We start from the raw sequence: 20,562 nt of genomic DNA, 5'->3' as shown, positions 1-20,562 counted from the left end.
TGTCTGTTTTGCTCTGATGTGTGACTATCCACTCTTCTGAAAGTATATGAATTATTCATTATAAATATGGGACTATAAGTGGCTGTCTGAGTGGAGGGGCTTAAATGTCCATAAGCAGCAAGTGGACAATCAGTAAACACTGGAATATTATTACTCCAGGAGATATTATATTGTATATTTTCATACTTGATATGATTTCTTCAGATTTTATAAGATAACTAAGTTTGAGCCCAAATAAGACCAAATACAACAGAAACATTATCAACCATATGCATAATTCCCTAAAATGCTTAGCCATTTTAAATCCAGAAAGTGTTATGATCGCAAAGACACGGTGCCATAGCAATTATGAAAAGTCCATATGAATTTCATTTTTAACATTTGCTATAAATTCAGAAATAAAAAAGGAAAAACTATACGTTTTTATAAATCTTATCAAGAACTTATGGCTTTCATTACTTTAGCACACAAGTAAGCTTCCAAAACATTAAATTACCTTTTGAGACAGGGCGTCAAAAATGCCCCAGAACAATTTCCTGGATAAATGCAGTTCTTCCTCAGAGGCGGCTCCAAAGCTGCCCCATCCGCCAGGCAGACAGTAGTACTTCCAGCACCTTTCATAATGGTTTGTCAGCAGCTGCGGGGAACAATGACAAAGGTGATGAGCTAACGACTCCTTTGAAACTTTTTCCATTTCTTCCCATGGGGCCTTCTGACACCAGGTAAGAAGGTAAGCAGGACCAAAGCTGCCCGAGCCACCTGAATTCTGGGTGGCCTCGTTCCATGTCTGTTTCAAATGTAACGGTGGTCACAGCAGAGAGATCCAAGGACCAATTTTACAAATCGCTCACCTTGCACATTATTTAGGAGGCCATTGGACTGTCTATGCATCTCTGTGTTCTATGTGGCCATCACTTACCTCCTCACAGTTTGATGAACTGGACTCGGTGCGTATAACAAATGGTGACCTGAGCACAAACATCCCCAGGAGAGGGGGTCTAAAATGTGCCTCTTGAGAGAACTGCTTCCTTTCTGCGACCCTTCACCCCACACTCTGTGATGTGATGTCTCTAAGTAATCCCCAAACTTCCCACTTCCATCATTTCTTTACGTATATTTTCAATTTGTTATCTTACTGAGTGTCTATGTTGCTTATCAAGTTTTCCTCTAAATATTTTATTTATTTAGAACTAAATTGGACATTCAAACTATAGCATCTTCCAATTTTTTGGTAGTTCTTTGGATAATGTGCTCTTGATCTATAAACTAACAAATATTCACAATTACTTGCCAGGTTAATAAAAGTGATATTTATGAATCCAGTAAAAATGTTTGGATTGTGCCCTGGCTGGATGGCTTGGTTTGTTGGAGCATCGTCCTGTATGCCAGAAAGATTGTGAGTTTGATTATCCATGAAGAGAATAATAACCAGAGCAGAGAGAGTGCAGTGACTTCTCTGTCCTCCGTGACAAACCGTGACTGCTATACAGAAAGGTTACCCTCCAACTTATGCCATGACATCTGGAAACCATCATTAGATTGCCAACTTAGAACCGCTGCTTTCAAAGCCACTCCTCATCCCTTGAGGTTGCTGATGATCTAGGCCAGGAATGAGAATTTCCTGGCTCATCTTTTTCCTGTGGCCTGTTTGTTCCCACTGTTTTCCATCTCCACTGACTCACAGTAAATCAATCTTAGGATTTCTGTGGCCTCTTATTGCTTGTGTATTTTAGGTTGATACACACAGATCTATACTTATATGCCCATTTCATCAACTGGAAGAAATCTTCCAACATCAGACACCAAACATGAATTTCTAAGAGACCTACGTACAGGTTGTAACAAGAAACTGTCAGAGGACCAAGTAGTACAATAACTATGAACGTGTCTCGTCCTTACCTTAAGGGGCATCTTTGCATGCTCATTTAACAGCGGGACATCAAACACGAATCTTCTGAGTAAGTGCTGCATCATAGAAGGTCTCAGTTGGCTGGTGGAACAAAGCTGATTTTAATAATGGAGTAAACCAGTGGTCGGCAAACTCATTAGTCAACAGAGCCAAATATCAACAGCACAACGGTTGAAATTTCTTTGGAGAGCCAAATTTTTTAAACTTAAGCTTCTTCTAACGCCACTTCTTCAACATAAACTTGCCCAGGCTGTGGTATTTTGTGGAAGAGCCACACTCAAGGGGCCAAAGAGACGCATGTGGCTTGTGAGCCGCAGTTTGCCAACCACGGGAGTCAACGGTCTAAGCTAAGGAGATAACTCATTGGATTAAATTAAATATGCCAAGAACCTGTACCTATACCTCTCTTCAGAAGATGTTCATTTTTGGTATTCCCAATGCAAAGATTAACCAAGGGTTACACAGGGCGTAAGGGGTTCCATTTGCACCTTGTCTCCACTCCGATCTGAAGACTGATCCCTCTTTCCCACCAGGACATGCTTTTTCTTTGCTCCCTCCCTCCCCAACACGACTTAGTACTGTGTCTTCCCTCACTCCCATGAGTGGACAGGTCTCTGGTGACCAGATGGGAAGCAGAAAAGCTAAGCGAGTGAGGAGCAGGAGGGAGAAAAGGGCCGAGATGGGACTTCTGCCAATGGATGACGGGAAAGGTGGATGTGGTGGACATCAGCCCTCTGCTATGTCAGGCAACCTTGAAGCTCCTACCCACTTCATATGTAGACAAATCTGTGAGTCACGTATTTTTATTCCATTTCATAGAATTTTAGCCTCAGGGAAGTGATAGAACTGACCTCCTAATTTTTCACCTCCCCGAGTCCCATCTGGCTTCCAAACCCCTACACCCCTTCGCAGTGTACTATCAGCTGCAAGCCTGCACCTCCAGGAGCTCCTGTCCACTGAGAAAAAAGCCTCCATCCTTGTCAGGGGCCTGACAAGTTGTCCCTTTCACCATCAGAACTCGAGAGGGAGGAGACGGTCTGGTTTTCATGGGGAAGCCATTTGAACACCTCCCGCTACGGGAAGTGGTTTTCCAGCTGGAGGGAAGAGCCAGCCTTCCTCACTGCCACCCATAAGTAGTGTTTAATATTACTAGTATACCGAATCATTTTCTATATTTAGTAAGAACCTCTTTCTCTTCTATTCTGGAAGAATCAAAAGGAGAGAATCTATTAGTCTTACACTAAAGTGGCCATAGACTCCTCACACCACCACCTCTCACCCACTAACATCCAGAACACCACAACTGGTCCAACATTACAGCCAATGGCTAGATACCCTTGAGAGGTTTGGGGGAACACTCCTAAACTTAGCTCATACCTCAGTGCAAGGACTATCTACTTGTTTCCAAAATTCATAACAATTTGTAGAGGGCCACACAGGAAATAAATTCTCTTTCTGAAAGAAGGTGAGTCTGGATAAAGTTAGTTCCCACTCACCCACAGATAGAGAGCAAACAAACTTCTATGGAATCCCGCTGAGCTTTGGTCAGGGAGCAGCCCTTAGAAAGTCTGTACACGGTGTGAAGCAGCGAGTCGATGAGGGACGCGTGGTGCTCTGTGCCAGCAAACAGAGGAGCACATCTTGTTAACAAAGGCAACACGGCTGTGCAGAGGTACCGATTGAGGGCCAAGGCCATGTCAGTAGCACTCAGGGCAGCCTGAAAAGGAATTGGAGAGGAGAAGGTCATTTGTGTTTAGGGAATCAACATGTTGACACATAATTTCACTATCTAAAAAAAATGACAAAAAAGTGAAAATGTATACCTTTGAATGTGGTTCATATGATCTTTACCACTAAAAACCATCAGCTTCAATTGCTTATCAATAAATAAAAAAGAAATAAAGTGTTTCTCAGAGAGCCCAAGAGCCAAGAGGCTCATATAATAAAATATCAATAGCAGGAGAAATGGAAGATAAAGACACTAATGATATCAAATAATGTGATACTAGCAGAAGAAAAAGAGCTTATTCTCAAAACATATTTCATCTTCATACATTCTCTCTGAATTCTACTTATTTATACTATTTCTATTTCTGCTCATGTCCACCAGCCTTGTTACTATGCTATCTCAGAATTTCATGTGAACACACCCGAAGAAAAAAAATCCAAGTTTCATTTCTATGATTCTCCTCTCATGGCATTAATGAAATCTCTATTGTCAACTAACAATCTATTGCCTTCTGAAATCAAGATGACCCATTTAGCTGAGGATGAAAGGAGGTGTTATAAAACTCCTGGACAATAAGCTACAGCTTATTACACAAAGTTTCAAGCAGCAGTAAATTAACACTGATGATGACAGAATCTTGGTGGGGCTACTGGGTGCATGGGGCAGATCTTAACCTATCTGTACGTCAACATGAAGACACCAGGATAACGTCATGAGCGCATGACTCGGCAATGTCCATCAAACCTTCTTAATACTTTGAACTGCTTTATTGAGAATATCTGTTTAGGTCAACTTGGAGGTTCTCAGGAACCACAGGGACCTCCCGAATTAGGCTTTCGATGAGTTTCTTATTGTCTTCCATTGCACTTGATTAGAATCCCTATCTTATTCTTGGGGCTGAGACTTCTCTACTATTCAATGAATTCCTTGAAAAAATAGTCTGTTTTATTATCTGTTTACACACCACTTGCCTAAATATATAACAGGTACTCAATAAACATTTGGTGACAATAAATGAATAAATATGCCTATGAAAAAAAGTATCACGAGCCAGAGACGGAAGAGTCACAAACTGGGAAGCCAGGCGTTCAAGTCATTACCGTGTCTAAGGAGGCAGCCGCTCGGAGATCTGGCAGAAAGCCAACCTCCAGAAGGTGGAGGAGGAAATCCTGAACCTCAATTCCATAGACCCTGTCAAGGAACAAAACCATGGCTGCCTTGTGATCTGGGCAAAACCCCGCGGACATGTCAGGCTCCGCCACATTCCCATCTGAAAGAGAGAAGGTGACAGGTTGTAGTCAGTGGTTATGCCGTTTGAGAGACAGAGTACAAACGTCTACTTTCCAGCCTCCTCATGCGTCAAGCCACGTTAACTGCTGAGTGGTTTTCTGTTATTCTGTTGAACAAGCTAATGCTGGCAACTGGCTCAGGGCATATGACAGTGCATTTCAATCCCAGTCATGGAGATGTTATTTGGTATACCTATTTGTTAACAATGTGGTAAGGGCACAGCACTCATTATGCTAGATACCGAGAAGAAAAAAAGAAGTATCCAAAATCCACACTGTAAAACCTCGAGTAAATACCATCAAAAGTTAAAACATAAAATAAGGTTTCCCTCTCTTCAATAATGGGAGCCTCTTTTACTCGATAATAAAACTTACTAACTACTATGTGGTACTCTGCTACATTTATATGTTTGTAGGATAATTACAAAATGATGAAACAATTCTATGAAACCAGTTTGACTTTCAAATGAAATATATTTCATGAACATAATTAGAATTAACATTTTTAAAATATATTTTTATTGATTTTTTTACAGAGAGGAAGGGAGAGAGATAGAGAGGTAGAAACGTCGATGAGAGAGAAACATCGACCAGCTGCCTCTTGCACACCCCCTATCGGGGATATGCCTGCAACCAAGGTACATGCCCTTGACTGGAATCGAACCCGGGAACTTTCAGTCCACAGACCGATGCTCTACCACTGAGCCAAACTGGTTTCGGCTAGAACTAACATTTAAAACCTACCTGAAACCTATCTGAGCATTATATGATTTTCTCTGTCAACAACCAGTGTTAATGACTATCTAAATTACTAAATCCTTTATTATAACTCCATAGATTCATAGGTTGGGGACCATAATGTTAAGAAGTAGCTCTCCCTCTGAGACCACGTACTGCCTTCAGGCCTCTGAGCCTCTCCCCCTTTCATGTCCTCTGGCACACTCCGTTCTGGAACAAGCGTGCCCAAAACGTTTGAGACCGGCCGTGGCTGGCCCGAGGGCCTCACCTTTGGCTATTGCGGGCATCTGGAAGGTGATGCTGATCACACCCACCAAATCGCCCAGTGGAATCAGGGACCTCAAAATGGACCTGATCCTGATGGCTTCCCCCTTGCCGGCGTGAATCAACTGCAGGGAGAGAACAGAGGAACGTCAGAATCGCTCTGTGAAATCGATGCTATAATCCTGCCTACGAACTTGAAGAACAGAATCGTGTCTAACATTACTTTTATGGATATGCATCAAGTTTGACCCTGCTCAGACACGGTTGTTTTGGGCTTACAGATGAGTTTCCCTGCCTGCAGTCTCCTCTGACATTGGTGTACTATGCCGAGGCCAGGTGGCTGCAGTGTTATTATTTTTTTAAAAAAATATATATATATTTTATTGATTTTTTAAAGAGAGGAAGGGAGAGGGATAGAGAGCTAGAAACATCGATGAGAGAGAAACATCGATCAACCATATCTTGCACACCCCCTACCGGGAATGTGCCCACAACCAAGGTACATGCCCTTGACCAGAATCAAACCCGGGACCCTTCAGTCCGCAGGCCAATGCTCTATCCACTGAGCCAAACCGGCTTCGGCTGCAGTGTTATTTTTAAGGAGCATGAAGATCAGGGGTGTGGTTGCTGGCAGACACACCGACCAGCTACGGGGTCTTCACACAGAGAAGCCAGGGGCCCCGGAACTTACATGCATCTCAGGGGCACAGCGTCCTAACAGGTCGATCAAAGCCGCGTAAAAGGTCATGATGGCATTCCCCATGTGGATGGTGTTGTCCTCCTCCGCTGTGTCACTGTCACGGAACATTCCAGAGCAACAGGAGCAAGTCAGACGGGAGGATGAAGGGACATTTCTGGTTTATTACATGTTCTCAGGGGACAGGGGCCACTAGTAATTCATTCTGACGCTTTTCATGTCTGTGTTTAATTTACAGCTGGACATTTTTAAAGCAACGTGACAATGCGTTAAAGACCAGATTTGAGATTCTATCACCGAGAACACGCTTGTGGGAATGTGAATATTAAGATCCTTTCAAGAAGGAAGAAAAAAAAGGATTGCTAATATGATGATTCTGCTCAATTTGTAATGGCACCTAGCTCATGAACAAGAAAGGTAATAGATGAAAGGATCTGGTAAATGTATAACCCTTTTGTGACAGATACATTTAGAGAAAGGATGACAAAGATCTGTCATATAGGGCGCCCAGTACAGTGTTTCCCCAGAATAAGAACTTTATAAGCATGATCTCAGGCTGTGTCTGCTGCGTTGGCTGGACTCAGAGGTCTGGCCACACCTTTCCCGGCATGCAAGGCTGTTCCCAGGGCCCTGGAGCGCACATCCACTGGTACACTTCCTGCAACTTAGAGAAACTGAGGGCCCTCCTTCCGCTGTCGCTGACTGGTAAGCACAGACCCTCCCAGTCTGGAGACCAGCCACGCTGTGGACAGAACTGTGCCGGGTTGTCCGGGCAGCAGGGTTAGCGGGACCACGCCTGTGTTTGAACTTGGCTCCAATAGGCCCTGTGTTGTCTCTCCTCCAGGAGCTGGGATCAGGAGCCCAGCAGGGCTGCCACCTCCCAGAGTAAAACAATCCGAGCGGCAGCCGGGATCAAAGATGTCCATCGCTGGAGCTAAGTACCCACAACCTGCACACATCCCGATAAATGGAAGGCGGTCGCTGCCCCCGCCATCACTCCCAGCATGATGACACCCCCTCTTCTGGGCCAAGTCCCCATTATCTGCCTAAAGGTCTCTTCCTCATCCACTCTTGTCATGAAAACCCATTCTAGCTGCTTCTCCTGACCTCGACTCCAGCTTCGAAGGCTGCTGCCATCACCGTAAGAAGGAAACTTGCCAGAGCCCCTGGGAGAAGTCTCCACGTACAGCCTCCCACAGTCTAAGGTCCTCACTCCAGCCACGGCCTCCTCGGGTCTCCCGGCCCAGCAGCCCCATCCCGCTCCCACATCTAACTCACTTGGTCTCCAAGAGGAGAAATCGCCAGTTACATTGAAATCAACAGACTGCAAGTTATATTTTGTACAAGTTCAAGTCAAGTAGCACGATGTACTCCTAAGAGTGTGTATTGGACCTACGGGGTTTTGCTGGACCCGCTGGCTGGGGAGGGGCCATCTCGAGAAGGGTCCTCGGCGATTTTGATGGCCTCTTCCATGGCTGCGAGGAGCCCGTTCCCGCCCTCGCCGCGCAGCGCGGGGCCGAAGCACTCGGGCCTGCGGATGAGCAGCCGCACCACCACGTTCGCGTTCTCCTCCACGCTCTCCCCTGCAGGCACAAGCGGGGTCACGTGGGCTTCTGAGCAAATGATGCTACATTAATTCACTTATATATTTTTTAAAAAAATAGTAACAACTAACACCAACGATCATGGTGGTAAAGCCAAAATGACATTCAGATCACTAGTTTTATGTGTCCAAGACTGTCATTTTCTGTTCTTGAACTTAACATTTGCAACGTAAAGAAAGGCAATATGGAGGTGGCATATACTGTTCATTTGTTAATTTGTAATTTGTTACTTGAAACCATAGTCCTAGGCCTTATAGAATCCAATTACAAAAGTTTTTTTTAAGTACAGAAAATTCTTAATTTAATAATGATGTATAGCACCACTTTCAGAACAAATATAAAACAAGTTGTTACTGCACATATCTGATTATAAAATATTCTGTTTCTTTTCTAATATTTACCTCCCCCGTGGAAATGCTGGCATGTATCACTATTTTATATCACTATTTCCATGCAGTTTTAACAATGAGCGGAGAAGGCCCCTCAAGCCATCTGTCCTACCGTTGCAGAAAACAGCAAATCTGAGAAAGTCGAGGTATCTCTCCCCTTCGACTGGGTTCCAGCCGATGTCTGGGTAGCCCTTGGCCACCAGCATCGGGCAGCTCTGCAGTCCACAGCCGGCCAAATACCGGACCACCTGCCAACAGGACGAGGAGCAGAGCGTGAACCCTCGGGAGGCAAGTCAGAGGTCAGGGAGACACCATCCAAGGGCAGTTAATAACAAATGCAGCTTTGAAAGTCTGTGTGTGTCTTAATCTTTATCGTTGAGAGTATTACAGATACCCTCCTATCCCCCTCATTGTCCCCCACCACCAGGATCCCACCCAGCCCTAGGCTTTCCCATCCTATTGTGTCCACAGGTAATGCATATCTAAAGTAATAAAAGTGTAATATGCTAATTAGACCAGACGACCTTCCGGACGAAGCCAGGGTAAGCCGCTTCTGCTGTGAGGGCCAAACCTCTTGCACGAATTTCATGCATCAGGCCTCTAGTATGCAATACAGACCTTTGGTTACTCTCTTCCTGCTCCTCCTCCCTCCCACCCCTTCCCTCTGAGATTTGTTGGTCTGTTCCATGTTTCCATGCCTCTGGTTCTATTTTATTCCACCATTTTATTTTATTCATTAGACTCCTTGTTCACTTATTTTCATTTATAGATTCAATTATTGATAGATGTGTATTTCCTGCCATTTTTTTCATGTTTATGATCTTTTTTCTTCTCCTTCCTTTTCTTTCAGAATACCCTTCAACATTTCATGTGATACTGGTTTGGTGGTGATGAACTCCTTTAGCTTTTTCTTGTTTGTGAAGCTCTTTATCTGACCTTCAGTTCTAAAATGATAGCTTTGCTGGGTAGAGTAATCTTGGTTGTAGGTTCTTGCTATTCTTCACTTTGAATATTTCTTGCCACTCCCTTCTGCCCTGCAAAATTTCTGTTGAGAAATCAGCAGACAGTTGTATGGGTGCTCCCTGGTAGGTAACTAACTGCTTTTCTCTCTGCTTTTAAGATTCTCTCTTTGATCCAGACACCGTGCTCCAGCTGCTGTGTGGGTATTAGTGTCAGTACATTAGATCTAGAGCACATGTGTCAAACACAAGGCCCGCGGGCCAAATCCAGCCCGCCAGGCCTTGCAATGTGGCCCGCACCGCGCTGTCATCACTGCAATCCGCTGTCAGTTTATGACACTGTCAGTTTATGACTGTTCAGTAAACCATTCGGCCCGCGATTTAGGCTGGATTTTAGATTTTGGCCCCTTCTCTGATTGAGTTCGACACCCCTAATCTAGAGTCTGATTGACCTCAGGCCCCCGGAAGCAGAATTCCCCCGCAGGGTCTGGTTCCTGTGCGATCTCCTACCTTCTCCAGGTCCGGCTCACGCAGAGCCAAGGCCAGCTCATTGTTGTCCATCACCGAGGCCGCCGCCACGTCCAGGGGCGTCGAGCCTCTCATTGCTGGCGAAGCTGTTGATCCAAAGGAAGAGGAAACAAACCCTGGATTGGGCTGCAACTATGAATTCCGTGTGGAACACACTTCTACTTAAAATTGAATTTTGGAGTGCAGCACATATCGCACTTCTCTAAGCTAACTAACATTACATCGGAAGATGGGTATTATTTTATCACAAAAATTAAAGAAAAGCCAAACCCTTACGTACCTAGACCAACACTGCTGTTCTCCAGTAAGTAGCTGAGATGGTCAAACATGGCCTTTTGGTTCTGCCGGCTGATTCGACAGAAGTAACAGAGGAAACGGCAGCAGTTGGCTACCATCTTAGGAAAGGTGATCTCCTGCGTAAAGAGCATTTAATTAGCTGTGAAAGCAAATTATCTTTATAAAATGGAGTCCCGTTATTAACCCGTGTGTGCCCATGTCTGCAGAGCCTTGGCCCAAAGGCCTTCCCACTTCCAGACTCTGACCCACCTGTCCCCGAGCCCCAGAAAAGCAGGCCTGGCACTAACGTGGAAACCTCATCACCATCAATGGCTTGATTTGGGATTAATCTACAGCCCAAACCGGAGGAGGCATGAGCCCGGGTTAGGAATCCGACAGACTCGGTGTGACTCCTGACCACTAGCAGCTGAGCTTCTTTGAAAAGCTGCCATCTCACCCATTTGGTTATGTAAACCTGGAATCAGGAGGATGATACTGCTCACTGTAGGCAGGAAAGGAGGATGTACATGAGACAGTCTGTAAAGAGCACCCCATGTAATATTTAGAACCATAAATTCTGATCATCAGTGCTGCCACTGCGGTTATCATTAAAATTCCAGGTATTCAGTCTCCTGGCTGCACAGGACTCCTCCGCTCTGAGGAGCACCCTGACCGGAAGCTGGACCCCATCAGACGCAGGTCCTCTGAGAGCCAAACCCTGTTCTAGGATGCTCAGTGACGCCTGGGGTCCTTCTTCAACACAGCATTTTGTAAATGTCTTTGTGAGTCTGTCTATGATAGACTCATGTCCATATTTTGAAAAACACATAGTGAAGTTTCAAAAATTATTGAAGTATGTTTTGGAAATCAGATATTATGAAATTATACCAACTTATCTGAAGTTATTTGATATATTACTCTGGTCATTTGGTTCTAAAGAACTTTATTTTAAATTTTAATCCCTTAACAATTCACTTTAGAATCTTACAACAAATACTCCAGAGCATCATCCTCAAGTCTTGGTCTGGCTGGGAACTTGGTGCAGCCCCCGGTTGCCAAGGGGAACGGCTGGATATCAAGAACATGTGTGTGCTGTGGACGTGTAATGTGAAGAAACTGACTTATAGTTCTAAATGTTAAGTAAATAGTATAGTGTTCTACTTTTGAAGTTCCTAAACATCCTTTAAATGACAATAATTAAGGCTATAGCAAATCACTCAACATAGGATAAAAATTGTTATAGATATTTAAAAAAAAAATACACAAAAAACACTAGTAGTACATTCAACTCTCAGTCAGTAAGGTTGTTTTGTGATGTGTTTCTCCCCCCCACAAAAGGTGTCTTTTAAAACAGTCCTCTGAAAAAGGTTTAAGAAATGCATGTACTCAAGGAGGTGCAATGAACAGCGCCCCAAGATCCGAAGGTTTTCCTTACCTTGGACTCCCCACCGCCAAGGACGTTCACCATGACCTCCATCACCGTCTCGTGCATCCCCAGTGCCCTCATGAGATTTGGGTGCTGGTAAAACACTTTATTATTCATAATGTCCCTGCAAAGGAACACGGGTCAGAGCAAACTTTCAATACAAATGTATCTGAAATCCGATCAACCTTTTGGAAATACTGGCATGTACGGAAAAGTGAGAGCGATCATAGGTAAGCCACAAAAGTTAATAAATACAATTGGGTTTTCCTCAAAACCATTGGTAGCCAACCAAAAATAGTAAACAAGTTGTCTATGCTTTTCAATTACAAGAAATGTACTGAATATATAAACATTCACTAATATGAAATACAGTTTTGGACATTTATCATCCTAATTTAATGAATATCCAAATGTGTTCAATCTTCTAAAACTAAAAATAAAAACAAAAAAACCCCACAAAGCAATCTAATTTAATGGTCATGCAATCTAAAGAGTGTACTCCTATTAATGCACCTCCTGTTTTAGTATTGGGATGAGCAAGCAGAAAGAAAAAGCATATAAGACAAAAGGCTGTAACGGTTCCATGTACCCTAATCCCCGAATCATGAGCTTCTCCTCTTCTCGGCCCATCCTCACGCTCAGCAGAGAGCGGATCTGGCCCAGGGAGGCCAGCAGGTTGATGGTGTCCTCCACGGAGACGGCGCTGATGGTGTAGGTCTTGGGCAGGGCCTGGACCAGACCCCCAATGCCGTCATACTGCCGGTGCAGCAGCACGAACATGGCCCTCACCAGCTCGGGGTCCTCGATGACAGACTCCTGAGCCCACCGCACCATCGTCTCAGAGATCAGCTGCTGAAGAGTGGCTGCACGATCATTGGTGGTATTTAAAAAAAAAAAAAGAAAATAGTAAGAGAAGACATTAAAGTTGGCATTTCAACTGCATATTTCATAGTCCCAAACTCGTATCTATGTGTGTATCAGAATACTTAGGAATATTTTTAGAAGAAAATCAACTTCACTTAAATATACACTGAGTGGCCAGATAATGATGATCTCTGAACGCATAATAATCTGGCCACTCAGTATATATATATTAGAGGCCCGGTGCATGAATTCGTACATGGGTGACATGACGAATGTGTGTCTGAGATGCACTGCCCTGTGCTGACTAGACTCAGGAATAGCAGCTTACTCTGCAGTTAAATAAAATACACACGAACCAGAATCAAAATAGAGTTACAGACGCTACCTACTTAAACCTTAAGAAAAGGTTTAACTTAGTGTAAGGATATTTGAAAATCGATTGCATGATATTTAGATCGGAAGGCTAAGTTACTCCCTTTTGCTTTCTCTTCATAGTCTCCAATCAAACACCTAAACTTCAGTGCTCCCTTTGCCCCTCCCCCGCTCACAGGACTTGTCGGAGTCGCTCTCCTCTGGCTTGTCAGCTTGTTTCTTCTTCAGGGACGTCACCTTCTCCACCAGGGACAGCAGGCGCCCTCTGATGGTTAGGTCACTGTGTCCATCCAGAGACCCATCGTCATCCAGCTCGATGCCTAGCATGAAAAGAGGGAAGAGAAAGAGAGAGAGAGAGAGAAATTTTAAAAGTACATTTCAGAAAAAGAATTCTCAGGCTTTGCAATCTCTCCACTCACAGCGTCAGACACGCCACACCACGGAGCAAGCCTGCCCAGGAGCACTCACAGCAACATCCGTGTGTGGCGTCTCTCCCTCTCTTCTCTGCCCCTGCTCCTGGGGGCTCCTGGCCCTCAGCAGCCAGCACAGAAGATAAGACCAGACAGAGAACCAAGTCTCTCTCAAGAGATAAGACCCATCTGCTCCTTTCGCCGCCAAGCAGCTCTGGCTTCAGGCGCCTCCTGCTGGACCTGCAGTTCTGCCGGCTGCAAACCTCCCACTTTCCTCCCCATGTGCCTCCATACATGTCAGTGGTATTTTAACAACTTGAGACACAGAGAGGACAGGCCTAATTAAGTACCTAAAGCATGGATGCTTTGTCTGAAACAATAATTCTACCATTGTAGAGTGTCCTCTCCTTCATACCATACACATGGCATATACATGGTATAACCTGACGGCAGTCATTCAGTGGTTCATTCATAAGCTGACTTAATACGCAGGCAGTGCTTTTATGCTCCTTATTAACATAAAATAAAAATAACGCCCCTGGGGCTGTGCAGATCACCTAGGAACTGGCTGCCAGCTCACTGTCTTTCACAGGAGCCGCCTGCACCCGCACCACTGCACGGAGACAGAGGACACACATGCCCGCAGCATGGAATCAATCCCATCATGCAAGTTCTCAGAATGAAGGGGGAGGGTTCCCTTCACAGATTTGGCTGCTAACATGGAATTCAATGAAGGCTTCCCTTAGACATTCATTAATTTCATGAGATGAATTCCATGGGCCTAAAAAGTGGCCATGCAGTCAGTTTAAATACAACTGGTTTTGAATAGATTTCATTTGACTCCAATCAACCTAACACTTAGCTCTCTGCCCAAAGCACCTGGTTACAAACCACACACACCCCCAACCTCCTTGTTCCCTGTCACCAGGGAAAGAGAAAAGAGAGAGAGAGGGAATTTCAGTCATCTTCTGCTTCATCTGACAGCTGTCTGATCTCTACCCTCCTGGCTTCCCACAGAGGGTCCGTTAAGCATTTTATGGTAATAAGTTTTCTTGGATAAACCCTAGCCGGCATCATGCGTATTTGTGAACCTGTGACATACATACAGAGCAGCTCTTGTAGCAGTGAGCCTGTTACATAAGAGCTGCTTCTGAAGCAGTGCGTGGGCATTTAACAAGAGCTGGAGGTCACAACGACCTTACCACAATGCGCCATCAGATCTTCATGGAAATCTAAGAGTTGGTCTCGGATTTCCTCTGGACACGGACACTCGTTTTTGTCATCCTTAAAATTGAGAAGCATATTGATCTGGAAGTTTGGAACAAGGAAGAGGAAGAACGAGAATGAGAGAAGAGTGGATTGAGGAATTACACAGCAAAGATCACAAAACCAAAGCTGTTCGAAACCGGTTTTGGAGTATTTGTAAAATGTTGCCCAACAGATGAATGTATCAATACTAACAAAGGAACAAATCAAAGCTTCTATCTCTCTCTCTCTCTCTCTCAAATAAATTAAAAAATAACATATTAATAGTAAACTTAAAGTAAACAAATAATTTTTTAAAAATATATTTTATTGATTTTGTACAGAGAGGAAGGGAGAGAGATAGAGAGTTAGAAACATCGATGAGAGAGAGTCATCGATCAGCCGCCTCCTGCACACCCCCTACCGGGGATATGCCCACAACCAAGGTACATGCCCTTGACCGGAATCGAACCCAGGACCCTTCAGTCCCCAAGCCGACGCTCTATCCATTGAGCCAAACCGATCTTGGCCAAATAAATAATTTTTTAAAAAATGTCTAGCATTGTGTCCCAGGAGCCAGTCCGTCAGCCAGGAGGAGAAGTTCCCACGGTGTCAGTGTGTTTAAGTGTTGTTCCCATTTGTATGACATCAGGATCTGGCGAAACTGGCCTCCTCAAAGAGGCCATGACACACCTGATCCCTTTTAATAAGCCTCTGAATTGTTTAAACTTTAACCCAGCAGACTGCTTGGTGAAGCTAAGGCTGCTGACTACCACACCTTGGCTAGCGCGAAGGGAACAGGGTGATGCACCGGTCCCTGTGCAGGGCCTGGGTCCTGAGTGAGCTGACGGAGCCCACAGGGAGGGTTTCCGGCTCCCTCTGTACCTGCTCTTGTGGGGGCGACCTGAACTCCTTCGTCTTCCGGGCTGTGAGCGCGGCCGACATGTTCAGGGCCTGCATGACCTCGTTGTAGCGGAAGCGCTGGTTGTCCTGGAGCCTGGCGACAAAGTCATCAGAAAAGGCCACGATGGCTTCGATGCGGTGCCGGACCTGGCAGTCGCAGAGGTACTGGAGGAGCAGGCACATCTACGGAGACAGCGACAAAGACACCCGGTGTAAGGCAGGAACCTTCAGAGCTCTGGGACAGCAAATAAAAATCAGTGGCAGAAGCCCATCTCCTACGCTTTCACACATGTAACACACACACACACACACACACACGCACAACTGTACACACAGAAATACTCATGTATACATATGGACACACAAATATACACACACAACTAAACTCACGTAGACACATACAACTATAGAAGCACAAATATATGTATACACACCTACACACAGATAAAAGTATATATGCACACATACACACAAATATACCTATAAACATAAAATGTACACACATAAATATACATATATACATGAACACAACTAAACGCATGCACACACAATATACACATACACACAACTGTACGCACAAATACACACGGATGCATACACACATCTATACGTGCAAATCTACATATAAACACAAGTACATGCATACACATACACATACACATATGCACACAAACAGGCCAGACTTGCAGACACACGTGGTAAACAGATGTATACTCAGCCAAGGAAATCTTGACAAATATACTAAATTTATCTTTTATTAACTATTATCAATGGACTCAATTGGACATTTCATTAAATTCGATCAAATGTCAGAAAGTTAGATTGATGGGTCCCAAACACAACTGGATATTAATTTTCAAGACAACTATGCTACACAGGAACCCCCACAGGCCAGTTTCAGTGCCTTGGTCATGTGCAATCCTGAGCTCCCCACCCCTTCTCCCCGGCAGCCCCCCACTCACCCCCTCACCTGGAGCTTCACGGGCTCGGGCAGTTTCATCTGCAGCAGCCCCTCCGCCGCCTCCCCACGCACGCCCTCGGGCCTGGCATCCTCGGGGTGGGGCTCCTTGGAGGGTGCCTGGTCCTCCTCCTCCGGGAAGGCCTCCCTGAACACCCGGGGCTCAATCAGCTGCAGGATGTGCTTCAGGTCCTCCCCTTGGAAGACGCCCATGGTGAGCAGCGTGTAGAAGAGCTTGATGAGCGGCACGAAGAGGAACTCGGTGGTGCCCCCTACCGGGTCCCTGGCGCGCAGGCCGCCCTCCTGCACCACCTCCGTCAGCATCTGCATGGTCTTGGTCTTGAGCGTGTCCAGGGGGAACTCGGGGCTGTACTGGTAGCAGTCGTGGTTGAGGCCCACGAAGCTGGGCGAGGAGAAGCGCATGCGCGGCCGCAGCGAGGTGCTGAGGCCGATGCCCGGCAGCCCGTGCTCCTTGTGCTGGTCGGGGAAGAGCGTGATGCTCTTGGTCTCCTCGGTCATGGGCACGATGTACTCGTTGTTCATCATGAGCCGGGCGGTGGCGTAGGCGCTCAGATGGATGTCGATGAGCAGGTCGTAGTAGCCCGTGCGCAGCAGGCCGGGCATGTACTTGCTCTCGATGGCGTACAGCAGCTGCGCCTCGTCCACGTGGCTGCAGAGCGCGTGGGCCACGCGGTGGTTGCCCAGGGCGCACACGGCCGAGTAGAGCCGCAGCGTGTGCGAGTGGAAGCGCAGCAGCTCCTCCTGCTCCGTCAGCTCCAGGATGTCCACGGACCTGCGGGGCCGGGGGAGGCTCAGTCACAGACACACAGAAGCTCACACAAGCCACCCTCTTCCTCCACGACATGCAGAAAAAGTCTGTTCTATGTCTGTTACAAGATTTCTCCCATAAAGAATTTTATGTTGAAAATGTTCACCCTTGCCGAAACCGGTGTGGCTCAGTGGATAGAGCGTCGGTCTGTGGACTGAAAGGTCCCAGGTTCGATTCTGGTCAAGGGCATGTACCTTGGTTGCGGGCACATCCCCAGTGGGGGGTGTGCAGGAGGCAGCTGATCGATGATTCTCTCTCATCGATGTTTCTAACTCTCTATCCTTCTCTCTTCCTCTCTGTAAAAAATCAATAAAATATAATTTTTTAAAAATGTTCACCCTCTTGGGCTTGCACCCTCTTCATCGTCCATATGAAGTTTGGGGCACCTCTTAGACTTGTCTCAGTCTGAACCTGGGGGCCCCTCCTTTCGGAACATGAGCCCTCCCTGGGAAACCCCAAGTCCCCTTCCCCACTGGGTGGCTGGTTTCTAGAACCCAGGAAACGGTGCCTTTGATTCCAGAGGCTGTGCCTTGTCTCTGACCTGGGAGCACTGCCGCCTGGCCAGTGGGAGGAGCTAACAGGCTGATTCCCGGAATGTAACCTCCCCTGTAACCAACCTCCCTCCCAGACCCACCCATATGCCACCTGTGCCACTCAAGAAACACACTCTGCACATGTGTCAAACACAAGGCCCGCGGGCCAAATCCAGCCTGCCAGGCCTTGCAATGTGGCCCGCACAGCGCTGTCATCACTGCACTCCGCTGTCAGTTTATGACATTGTCAGTTTATGACTGTTCAGTAAACCATTCGGCCCGCGATTTAGGCTGGATTTTAGATTTTGGCCCCTTCTCTGATTGAGTTCGACACCCCTACTCTACAGTGACATTTTCAGTGAGGAGTGTTTCTGCAGGGAAACTGAGTCTACACAGGCTCCTCATTCAGGTCCCTATCATGACCTTTCCAAAACCTCAATAATCGGACCAGGTTATGCCCGAAGTCTTTCCTCGGACAATAGAATCCGTTTTAAAAGTCCATGCTTCCTCTAGACAAGCCACTCAGGGAGGGTGCCCAGTGCCCCCGGAGCCCGGGCAGCGGCCAGTGGGAGGCCCGGGGAGGGTGCGGGGTGCAGACCTGTTCTCCTCGGGGATGTGCAGGGACATGAACTGCAGCGGGTCCACGCACTGCACCAGCCAGCCCTGGCGCTCGCTGACCCGCGACACGTCCACCTTCAGGAACTGGTTGGGCATCCGGCTCCAGAGCACGTGGGACAGGAACTGCACGTGGAGGCGCGGGGGACACTGAGGCGTGGGGTTCCGGTGCTCGCTCTTGAAGAGGCCGGCCGAGAGAGGCATCACGTTCTAGGGGACGAAGCAGAGGCGCCGTTTATGACCCTCCCGGGGAGCAGACAGGAGGAAGACCAGCTGCGTGTCCCCCGAAGTCAGTACAAGAAATGGCAGGAATGGGGCGGAAGCTCCTGAAAGGAGACGATGCTTGAGGGAAAAGGCCCGGCCCCTCGGGGCAGGCTCGGGGTAGGCCCGTGGCTCTGCCACACCCTGGCTGGCCTGGGAGAAGGCAGGAGCGAGGGAGCGCCGCACACCCTCCCGGCTTGCTCTCCGAGCTGCTCTGGGTGCCACACGCCCTGACACAGGTCACGTCCACACGGCTCTCTCTCCGTCTGCCCTGTCACCCCCCGTGTCCATAACCCACACCCTCACTCACACTAATGTTTCTGTCTCTCCCTCTCCCTTCCTCTCTGAAATCAATAAAATGTATATTTTTAAAAGAATTATTTATAGGATTAATAGCAGTACTCATTAAAAAAGTACGTATTATTATTCCCTAACAGGACGTAATCCAAATGTAAGACCAAGAATGATCTTTCTTACCTTTATCCTTCCCAACTCAAACTGGAAGACGTTGGGACTTGTGGCTTGTGCAAAAACTGCAGGAAATAATTTGGTGCTCGGCTCCACCTGCAAAGCAACGAATTTAACCATATTAGCGGAGGGAGAAAAGAAAGAACACGTATTTTCTGCACAACAACTAGGGAACACTTCACAAAAGCGAACCAGAGACCTTCCTTTCTCCCACATGGAAACCGTCTTTCAGCAATTACTACTGGGAGCATTTCATTTCTCTGCTACGTGAACATTTAAGGAGAAATGAACTCTTAGCTCTGAAGGGCGTATGGCGCAGCTATTATTCAAGCAGAAGTAAAAATACATAATTCATCCGGTTCTGTTTTCATTTTCTTTTGCTGTTGTTAATTGTCACCCAAGGCTATTTTTCCCCATTGATTTTTAGATAGAGTGAAAGGGAGGTGGGCAGAGAGAGAAGCATCTATGTGAGAGGGATGCATCTGTAATTTGCCTCCCACAGGCGCCCTGGCCTGGACCTGGAATAGAACCTGCAACCCAGATGCATGCCCTTGGCTGGGAATCGGACCCAAGACCGTTAGGTGCGCACGCGCAGATGCTGTAACCACTGACCCACACTGGCCAGGGCCTGCTTTCCGTTTTTTAAAATTTGTGATTCCATCTTACAGAGTGTGCTTTCCTCTAATCGTCAACAACGCTCCCTGCGGAGAAGCAGTGCCCACAGACGGTACCTGGTAGTAGGTGCTCAGCTCCTTGCCGTTGGCCGTGAAGGTGAGCAGCCCGCTGGCGGCGTCCACCACGCAGCCGATCTCCAGCCCGTTGTTGTTGCGGACCTGCCCGGGGCTCATGCTCTCGCCCGCACACACCATGTAGCAGTTGCTGCGTTTGATGCTGGATTTCAAAAACATTTTTATCTTGGTACAACCACGGGTAGAACAGAGAAGCACGTATATCTCGCAGGCTAAACCTAGATTATGCTGCGCAAGCAACAAGCTCATGCTGCGGTGGGGAGGTGCACACGGGCCCGGGTCCGACCCCGAGCCTCGCTGACCAGTGGACGCTCTCGATCAGGTCCTAAGTCACACCTGATGGAGACAGGTCAGCAAGCTGGAACCACGTAAGAGCTGACCTGCACCTGCCCTGCGAAAACTCAAACCAAACTGCGTCTTTTTCTGAGGTTCAAAAACGTTTCTTTGAGAATCATCCAAATTTGTAATTTTCATTCTCAGAGGTGGTGTGTGTGTGTGTGTGTGTGTGTGTGTGTGTGTGACCACTGTTCTGAGATGAGAGGACCAG

At 46.6% G+C, this 20,562-nt stretch overlaps 1 protein-coding gene across 1 annotated transcript in view; it reads right to left on the bottom strand.

The window, feature by feature from the left end:
* Positions 1 to 20,562, bottom strand: part of RYR2 (ryanodine receptor 2) — a 167,256-nt gene that overhangs the window by 74,204 nt on the left and 72,490 nt on the right. The window contains exons 34-52 of the mRNA XM_084868643.1: positions 19,998 to 20,157; positions 19,276 to 19,362; positions 18,521 to 18,747; positions 16,573 to 17,353; positions 15,585 to 15,785; positions 14,657 to 14,762; positions 13,221 to 13,364; positions 12,398 to 12,671; positions 11,818 to 11,932; positions 10,387 to 10,519; positions 10,089 to 10,192; positions 8,732 to 8,867; positions 8,023 to 8,209; positions 6,621 to 6,723; positions 5,934 to 6,054; positions 4,739 to 4,908; positions 3,406 to 3,626; positions 1,900 to 1,990; positions 497 to 637 (exon numbers count right to left, since the gene is read on the bottom strand). Of these exons, the coding sequence (XP_084724769.1) occupies positions 497 to 637; positions 1,900 to 1,990; positions 3,406 to 3,626; positions 4,739 to 4,908; positions 5,934 to 6,054; positions 6,621 to 6,723; positions 8,023 to 8,209; positions 8,732 to 8,867; positions 10,089 to 10,192; positions 10,387 to 10,519; positions 11,818 to 11,932; positions 12,398 to 12,671; positions 13,221 to 13,364; positions 14,657 to 14,762; positions 15,585 to 15,785; positions 16,573 to 17,353; positions 18,521 to 18,747; positions 19,276 to 19,362; positions 19,998 to 20,157 (3,502 nt within the window). The remainder of the gene's footprint in view (positions 1 to 496; positions 638 to 1,899; positions 1,991 to 3,405; positions 3,627 to 4,738; positions 4,909 to 5,933; positions 6,055 to 6,620; positions 6,724 to 8,022; positions 8,210 to 8,731; positions 8,868 to 10,088; positions 10,193 to 10,386; positions 10,520 to 11,817; positions 11,933 to 12,397; positions 12,672 to 13,220; positions 13,365 to 14,656; positions 14,763 to 15,584; positions 15,786 to 16,572; positions 17,354 to 18,520; positions 18,748 to 19,275; positions 19,363 to 19,997; positions 20,158 to 20,562) is intronic.

This window comes from Pipistrellus hanaki (assembly GCF_964339955.1).
Source record: "Pipistrellus hanaki genome assembly, chromosome: 20".
NCBI lineage: Eukaryota > Metazoa > Chordata > Mammalia > Chiroptera > Vespertilionidae > Pipistrellus > Pipistrellus hanaki.
The sequence above is the reverse complement of the archived record's forward strand: the minus strand, read 5'-3'. Positions and strand labels throughout refer to the sequence as shown.